The sequence below is a fragment of the Rousettus aegyptiacus genome, unplaced genomic scaffold, assembly GCF_014176215.1.
Source record: "Rousettus aegyptiacus isolate mRouAeg1 unplaced genomic scaffold, mRouAeg1.p scaffold_m13_p_8, whole genome shotgun sequence".
Taxonomy (NCBI): domain Eukaryota; kingdom Metazoa; phylum Chordata; class Mammalia; order Chiroptera; family Pteropodidae; genus Rousettus; species Rousettus aegyptiacus.
This window is the reverse complement of record NW_023416311.1, coordinates 107,701,408-107,710,819: the sequence shown is the minus strand read 5'-3', so window position 1 is coordinate 107,710,819 and position 9,412 is coordinate 107,701,408. Positions and strand designations below refer to the sequence as shown.

Below are 9,412 nucleotides of genomic sequence, written 5' to 3'. Positions count from 1 at the left end.
TATTCTGTGAAACATTTGAGGCCTTTCTCCCCGACCTATGTCATCAGGTTGGTTCAAATAAACTCTCCTAAAGATTCCCTATATGCCTGGACATGCTTATGGCGCCGGGGTCCTCTATCATCTCGCAGTTGATAACCCTTGTTTTCACACAGATAGCAATCGCACAGACAGTTTCTCAAGACAGAGGCTGTGAGTATTCTCTTCTCAAAACACTGGAGCTCAGTGGGGTGGCTGCCTCCTATCCCCATCAATTTTCGTTAACCCCACGACATGTCCCTTCTTTTCGGATTCAGGTTTCTTAATGATAAAATGAGGGATGAGATGAGATTTTGTTCCACACTTTAGTATGCCTCAGAGTCCCCTGGAGGGCTTGTTAAGCCGCAGAATTCTGGACCCCAACCGCAAAGCCTCGGTCCAGGGCGGACCCCGGGAAGCGGCATGTCCAGCGAGACTCCGGGTGAAGACACAGAAGCTCCCAGTCCAAGGACCACACTTGGAGAGCCACTAGAGCAGACTCACGGTGACTAGCAGACTCACTTGGCTGACCATCAAAACCGCCGAGAGAACTTGTAAAACGCAGATGTCCTGGGCTCAGACCTACCGAACCAAAAACTTCACTGGTGCATTGGGGGGTCTGTGCTGCAAGAAACCTCCCCAGATGACTTTTATGACGGACCAAGGTTAAGACTCAGTTCGAACTGGATACTCTGTACAGGCCACGTCAATGTCGGCCTTCCATGATTTCATGGTGCAGGTTCAGCAAGAAGGGCCAGCCGATGGAGGCCGGGGACAACTCTCAGGACAGAATATTCCTTGAGGTTCATACTGGAAAGATGCAAGAAAAGGGGATTCTCGGGGGAACGGGTCCACCTGGCCAAGTGAGCGCCTTTCCGAGCCATCACACCTCACACCGCGGCAGGGACTCTGCGACCTCCCCGCCACAGAGGTGGTCCTGCTGGAAACACACTGATCTACAAATCCCTTCAGTCCCATCCTGAAACGATCAAATTCTTTTACCACCTTTGGGTATTTCCAAAATCATGGATAAGTGGGTCCTTTCTTTTTACATGTGAATAATTCAAACACGTCCCCAGAGTGTCATCACTCAGAAAAAATCGGGGACCAGTCCTGTGCATACATTCTTGCTTCTATCCTAAAACACGAAAACTGCTTGCGACACCCAAAATGACAGTTTTGCAGCTTCGCCAATTTTCGTTCCAAATTTCTTTGAAAAATTCGTCACACTAGTTAATATTTCACCCAGGCTCCAAAAAAAAACAAAAACAAAAACAAACAAAAAAAAAGTTGAAAATTACATGTTTATAGGAACGCTTAATGTAAGAGAACACTAGGATTCATGGAGTTCATTAATAAATTTAAGAGCGATGACTCAGCAGTCCAAAGTTGTTTTATTTTTCATCATGAAAGAAGGAACTAAATCCCAGGGACCAGATGAACCCAAGCTGAATCAACAAACAGAGCAAAGGCGAAGTTAAATGAAACTGCTGACTGTACTACAGCCCCGTCCTCTTGAAGGCAAGGAAGGTCAGGAAAAGCATTCCACGAAACTGCGCCTCTGAAAAACATTTGGATCAAAATCAGGGGATTGGGGGAATGCTGGAAAAAAAAAGAAAGAAAGAAAAGAAAAGAAAAAGAAAAAAGAAATTTTGAATCAGAATCAGAGAGTGCTGGTGTTTCACAACATCTCAAAATAGTGCCTGAGCGAGAACCTTTTCCAGTTCGTTTGTACCTTTTTTACTGCTTAAGGGGCTTGTTACTGACCCCGCCCCCAGCCTTTGAATGCAGCTGTAGGGGGTAAAGAGTCCTGCGTGTAGGGAAGGGATTCCTGGCGAGAACAGCTCAGAGTCTGTGTGGAGAAGAAAGTAGCTGGTTTCAAGGAGGGTCTGGAACCAGTAGGCCATCGACTTCCCCTTCCTCTCTGCATCTGGACTGGCTCCGGCTTCCTGTGTGGCCCACCTGTGGTGTGGGGCAAGGGACCTGTGAGGATAACAAACGGTCTCTTCACTGGCAGTCATCCCCTGATCTGTCCAACTCGCCATACCTAAATGATAATACGGCCTATTTAAAATACTACAGTGATCTGGAGTAATTTCTTACACACGACTGGGTACACATATGTATATAATTGTCCTTCGTACCACAATGCCATCTGCACATCTAACACAATTAACCGTTATTTCTCCATAGCATCTGATACTTAGACCATCTGATAAACGTTCTCCTTCTCCCCAAAAATGTCTTTACAACTGATCTGTTGGAGGACGAGATCCAAATGAGGTCCGCCTATCACATGTGATGTTAGGTTTTTCAAGTCTCTCTCCAAAGCAGAATTTTTCAAAAGGTAAAACTTGAGTCTCCCACAACCATAAAGAAACTAGGTAGCAAATATTCGTTAACTCACTAAAGGGGGGAGCAATGGGATACCTAAGCTGGTTAAAGGAAACCCCGAGTGCATACAGGCATTGGAAAATAAGTGCTAAGTTAAATTTTTTTAAATCTGGTTAATGATCTCCAAGGCAATACAACTGATAGTCAGAACCTTTTTGAGTTGTGCTGACAGAAATCGTTTCCATCTCTACCAGACAAAACCGATAACAACTGCTACCAGATAAGAATCATTTGTATCACATTCAGTTCTGTATCTGTAACCACGTTCCCTCAGAGAATGATGAAATATCATAATTCATCTCAGATACTCTGAAATAGAGGGGCATCGCCCGGAGTGTTAGCAAGTGCCCCAGCATGCTGTTGAAAAGACGTGGCACTAAGTCATCTATTTCCAAGTTTTCGAGATTCTCTTTTTTCTTAACACTCTCTAGAACAGTTTCCCCATCATGTCATTATCCTAGAGAAAGTCCCACACCTGGACCTTATCTGTTTTTTTCTAACTCATGTGATTTTAAAATCAATATCTAGTGGCTGAAACGAACTCAGCGTGTTACTGAACGAAATGGTTTTGTGTCAGTAAGATTGATTAAATCGTTATGAGCTGTCGAAATAATATTCTGCTAGTTTATTCATTTTATCATCAACCTCAGGGTCGGACACGCAGGATCCCCCGGGGTACTCCCAAGCGGGGGGTGCGGGCTTGCTTGTGAAGGCACAATCCTGGGGGCTTCCTTCTGGCGCTGACGTCAGACACAGCGCCTCCCTCCTGTTCCTCCGGGAGGCCGCCGGCACCTGACGGATGGAGGCTTCCTGGCGGTGCCCTTGGCACCTGGGCGGGACATTCGAGGCGCTCTCGGGCCCCTCCTTTACGGTACATAGCTCGCCCTTCTTTCTCCTCAGACTTTCACTGCTCGCTGCTCCTGGAAGTCGTGCTTTTTGTACGTTGTCTTTTCTTCTCGACACAGTTTCTGATTCTCCCTGCTTCTCCCCTGTGTCTAAAGGTCTTCGACATGGCTCGGTTTCCTGGCCCGGCGGAGGGCGTCCCACAGACGCACCAGGGAGGTGCGTACACTACCTGTGTCTCCTTCCAGACGAGAGTTCTGTGATGTACATGGGGCACCGATCTGCCAGGGGTATGAAATAAAAGAAGAGCGTTTGCTTCCAAGGCCAGGTCCTCATTTTCCTCATGGGCAAACCAAGGATGACGACCCAGTTCCTCAGCCTTGAGCTTGAACATTTTTCCCTGAATCGGACCCCACATTATCCTAGTATACTTATCTATTTTTGATTTTGAAAGTATGACGAAGTTAACAGTTAGTGCGATGAACGCATTTATACTCTCCACTGAGGTTCAAGTGTTGATATTTGGCCTCATTGCTTTATCTCTTTCTTTCCTGACCTATTTGAAAATAAGTTGCAAACGTTGTGACATGTCACTGCTAATTAATGCTCCCTTCATCCTCTAAGGATAAGGACCTTCCTCCACATCACCACAATCACACCAACGAAAGTCACCAATAATTCCCTAATTCATCTAATATTTATAGTCAGGTTTCCCCAATTGTCCCCAAAATGACTTTTGTGGATTTTTTTTTAATCAAGGATCCAAATTGCTCTTGGTTTATTTATCTCTTTTAATTGAAAATCGCCCCGGTGGTGATATTAAAATTATGTCCACAAATTCTTTGATTCTCCCTATTCAAAAGGTGGAGCTTGCTCTTGCGTGCGGGCTGTGCTTGGTGACTCATTGTGGATAAACAGCGTGAGCCAGGAGCGCCAGCTGCGTCTGCCGAGCCAGGGCCATGCCCGGCCTCGCGCCCTTCTCCTTGTTTCCCTCGGGCTACCATCCGAGAGACTGTTCACGGTTGAGTAGCTAACTGTTGGGGTCTCTTGTTACTCGGTAACAGATAACTAATATAGTGTCCCTTTAACTTAGTCCTCTCCCATCCCTGGTTATTTCCTGTGAACAGGAAGTTAAGTTTAGAGGCTTAATGAGGGCCCAGTCGAACATTTTGCAGCTTGTGTGAGGGACTTCGTGTTCCCATATGTCAGGAGGTACTTCGTGTCAGCTGTCCTGCAGTGAGTGTATTAGGGGTGGAAATTTTTCCAGTAAGCCAGCATTAAGGATTTACCCCGATTCTGTAATCTGTTTACTTGTTTGACGTTAACCAGGGTGTGGTAATCTGCTCAAAGATATGCTGACAGCCAACTTCTGATTCTGTCATGTGCTTGCTAGTTAATCTTGTCTGATGTTAACCAGGCTGTGGTTCCAGGGTTTATAAACTGCCTCTTTTGGGAGCTCGAGGCTGATCTCCTCTAACCCTGCGTGGTAGAGAGTCAGTCGCCGGCCGGCTAATAAAGGCTCACAATTCATCTCAATTGGCTCCGTGGGTCGTAGATTTGATTGAACCACAAGTAGTGTTAAGCGTGACTAGTTGGTTCGATTACTAACAATTTGGCACCACGTGGCAGATTATTGTTCACAAAGTTCTCTTCTCGCCCCCGACCTCCATAAGAAGAGGACGTGTACTCACCTGCTCCACTGATGCTGGGCTCGGGCATGACTTGCTCTGGCCAATGGGATGGTAGCACACGCAGCGCGGCTCGAGGCGCCAAGCAGGTTCGCGCCTGGGCCTGCCCTCCTGTGCTCTGCCGCCGCCACAGGGAAAGCTGCTCCTGGGCGTGCAGGACGGTGGGCGTGGCACTCACTAACCGACACTCCACACAGCCAAACACGACCGCTACTGACACTGAGCAAGCGGGCGTTGTTCCACACCTGCTCTTCTCCAAATCGGCCTCCCGATGCGCAGACGTGAGCACCTGCAGCCATGTTCAGGTCGCAAGCCCCTGCCCCGAGGGCCGTGGTGGACCGAACCAGGGCACCTGACCCGATCAAGGCTTTGGTTTGGGGGCGAGTGAAATCTAGGTCGCTGTTCTGTGGGGCTGGAACAGTAACACGTAAAATCAGGAGCTATGGGGTAGCCACATTCTACGGGGACGGACGGAGGTCCAAAGTGAGAAGGAAGGAAAAAATGAAGCGACGCAGGTAAACAGAGAAGGCCCTGCCCGCCTTCGAGGTCCTGGGTCCCACCCTCTTCTGAGGCCCGGATCCCTTCCCGACCTTCAGTACTAGGAAACCTTATGCTCCCAACGAGCGCCCATCTCTGGCGTAGGACAGTGCCACTGCGTTCCCATACTTGCAACTTAAAAGTCTTCGTACGCGTGCCTCAACCTGCCTCTCACCCAGCAGTGTCCCCGGACACACCGGCCTTCGTTCCCCAGGGCTGCCATCGCAAAGCCCACAAACGCGGTGGCTTCAAACAGCAGAGCTGCGTTCTCTCCCGGTCCCGGCGGGCCGTCCCCTCGGAGGACCCTGAGGCAGAATCCTTCCTTGTGTCGCCGGCTCCTGCGGGCTGTGAGTGGTCCTTGGCTTGTGGCCGCCCAGCTCCTTAGTCCCTTCTTCTGTCTTCGCGTGGCCTTCTCCTCTGCCGTCCCTCTCGAAGACGTTGACTGGGTTTAGGGCCCACCCGGTTACCCAGGAAGATCTCATCCCAAGATCCTTAACTTAATTACATCTACAGAAGTCGTTGTGTTGTTGTTTTTCAAGTAAGGTCACATACCCGAGGCCTGAGTTTTGGGACATGGACCTCATACCTCATGCAGGCTTCTCAGCACGCTAGTGGAATGACCCCATAAATAGGTACCTGTATGATACCCAGAATTCAACTGGAGAATTCGTGGGTATTTTCAATACCTATGAAATTGGCACGTGGTCTGAAACGATGAGAGAAAGCAAGATTCCAAGTTTAAGGTTCTTTTGTGTTAAAAGACACAGGCATTTGCGCATTCTAGGAGCCCTGTCGAGGTGGACGGTGTTCGACGGAGCGACCTGTTCAACCGGAGCCCGGGAGCACAGGCTCGGGCGGCACGCACCTGCTCGACTGCTGACGCGACGGTCATGGACAGGGCTGTGCACGGCGGCCAGGCGGCGAGGGACCCGCGTGAGGCCTCGTCCGCGTCAGCGCTCAGGTCCGCCTGAAGCCCCCGGCCTGCACAGCCTCATGGCAACTACCCCCACCTGCAGATAAACATCTCTTAGGAAACATTGATCGTCTAGAATTAAATACCAAAAACTTTGTGGGATTCAAAACCATGGTATTAGGGTGAAATTTGTTAAGTGAGATATGAGCATATTTGATATCTTCTGTTCTTGAAAGAGTTCAGAGAATTCGACCTAAAAATAAAAGAGACGGAGAGAGAATTTGACCTCTTGGACGTTCAGCTGTGTAACACCAATTTAAGATGTGCAACCGAATAGTAATTTAGACTTGTGATTCAAGGATAAAATCTTGCTAAGCTTATTCACCATGTAGAGATGACTAACAGAACTTAAATTTTGCTTCTTTTGTAAATTTATCAGATTCCCTTAATTACTTAATATTCAGGAACTTTTTTTGTTGTTGTTAATTCAGACGATGCAAATACTTTGAAGGGAAATCAGTAATCTTCCACTTAAAAATACAGTAAGAAAGATTTGAAGATGATTAATTAACTACCTTAGTAAATAGGATCGAGTTTTATCCAAAGAAAATGCCATAGAGTTGCGGATGTGTAAGAAACACGAGATCTGTAACGTCAACTTTATAAGATAAGGATTTAGTATCTGTAACTTTCATATATCGAAATTCAAATGTAAATCCAAAATAAACATCTGACAGTTCTTTCTGTACCCAAAACTACCCTCGAGGATGCCAAAAACATAACAACAAATTCCTGCCATTTCTTGTTCATCTCTAGTCGCCAACACGTTGAGTACTTTCTGATGTCAAACCAAAATGCATCGAATTAAAACAAAATTTTATTTTCATCTCTCCACGTTCAGATCATGTGTAAAATTTTCCTGCTCTAAACTACTGCTGTACCATGTTTGTATCTATTAAATGGATTTACTCTTACTTTGTCTTGAGTTGTCATAGTTTGCAGGGTCATATTAAGTCATGGTAGTTACTTTATAAAAGACTTTTATCCAATAAAAGTGATAATGCAAAGGAAATGCTCATTAAGCCTCCCAAAGTGACTAGAATAAATGCTTTAAATCGTTGTCAAGTATCATAAACTACTGCTTAATATTTCTGCTGATAAAGTAGTTTTGAAATAAACAGCATTACAGTTTTATGAATTAAAATGAAGAGACGTTTGTAGCAGCTCTATTCGTAACTTCCCCAAACTAGAAGCAGCCTAAGCATCTTTCAGCGAGTGAGTGGACAAACAAATGGAGATACATTTATGCAATGGAACACTTCTCAGATATAAGAAGGAACAAATTAGTTATACACCCGGAAACGTAGATGGGTACATGAAAGAAACCGGTGTTATAAAGTTACAGCCTACGTCATTGCATTTGTATGACCTTCTGGAAAGGCAAAACTGTAGGAAGAGAGAAAGAACAGTGGGTACCAGGGCCTGAGGGTTGGGAGAGTGTTTGACAACAAAAGGCACTTGCGGGAGTTTTTGGGGTGGGGGAGAATGTTTTTGGCCCTTCTTGTGTTGGTGGATACACATATCTGCACAAACGTTAAAAGACACTGAACCGTGCACCCAATTAACAGCAGGTAAATTTAAAATAAAAGAGACGAGTATCAAAAAAAACCTGAACAGTAACTCCATAACTCACACTTTTTCTCTAGTATTTGTTGCCCAGTTTCCTGACAGGGGAATCAATTCTGTTATCAGATGCCTTAATTTCAAGAGAATCCATGAAAGGAGTGTTGCCCAGTCACATGTTTCTTTTTCAATTAAAGAGCAAAGAGGTCCTTCCTGAAATCTGATATTGGGAGATAAGTTTTCATTTAAATTCCTGCGAGAAAGGTTGTGATGTCAGGGTGAGTGCACAGTGTATACCTATGCGGCCAGAGCGGCTGTGAGAGAAATATTAGTCTTACAATTTTGCTAATTCGAAATTGAGTGCAAAGGACAGGGTCAAACTCCTTCAAGTTAGAATCAAGCAAAATACCAGTGAGGGACAAAATGAGAAGCAATCAATGAACCTGCTTATCAATTTTCTTTCTCCCTGACTAGCTCTTAGTCTGAATAATAAATCTCAGTTTTTTTAATTGGTAAACATGATTATGTTTCGACATTTCAATCTAGATTCACAGAATTTCTTGAACAAGTCCGTTTCTTTATTTCAAGGTGAAAATCTCTTACTGTTCTGAAAAACGAGGAAATGTCTCATTCAGTTTTAGAGACGGTTTGTTTTTATAGAAAAAGGCTCCATTCTGTTACTATTCGGCGTCGTATTTGTGTTAGTTATCTATTGCTGCATAGCAAACATATTCATTCCTCAAGTTTCTGCGGGTCTCCCCTGGGTTCAGAGGGCCGGTGGAAATGCTGATGGCGAAAGTCCTAAGTTGGCCCTATTCACACGCCTGGAGCCTTTGACTAACCACGGGGCTCCTCTCTCCACGCGGTCCCTGGCTAGTCCAAGAAATTGAAAATGAAATTTACAGTATCTCTTAAGGCTGGTCTCAGAGTCGCACAATGGCACTCCGGCTGCATTCTATTGGTCAGAGCAAGCCCAGAGTCACGGAGCGAAGACGTAAGTCACAGAAATAAGATTTAAGGAGCAGCAGAGTCACATTGCAAAGGAGCAAGGACAGAAGGACACCATTCGCCGGGGACCCATGACCGTCGCAATGCACCACACTATTGTTAATGCTCATAGAAACATTAACTGAATTAGCTCTTGGCTCTAAAACCGTAAAGGGAACGACATTACGCTAACAATATATTTTGGATCAGAAGCTCACATTCATTTCAGCTTTGTTGTAATTAATCCTTATTTTAAAACTGTCAGAAACCACTTACAGGTGAGTCAGAGAAATCTGACCCTGTGGTTTTTATGAGGATTTTAACCCTCAACCAAGAGAAAAGTAATGTGGAATCTGTTAGCTATTTTTAAATGCACTATTAGTATCTAATTGCATGTCAATTCCCCTCGGGT

At 45.5% G+C, this 9,412-nt stretch overlaps 1 protein-coding gene across 1 annotated transcript; it reads right to left on the bottom strand.

Annotated features, from left to right (window-relative positions):
* Positions 1-560: 560 nt before the first annotated feature.
* Positions 561-6,451, bottom strand: LOC118606778. Its single transcript, XM_036226077.1, has 3 exons — positions 4,944-6,451; positions 1,751-1,998; positions 561-1,617 (listed from the first exon to the last, which is right to left on the bottom strand). The coding sequence occupies exons 1-3, from the start codon at positions 5,237-5,239 to the stop codon at positions 1,547-1,549; spliced, it is 615 nt and encodes a 204-aa protein (XP_036081970.1). The 5' UTR covers positions 5,240-6,451; the 3' UTR covers positions 561-1,546.
* Between the last annotated feature and the right edge of the window lie 2,961 nt (positions 6,452-9,412).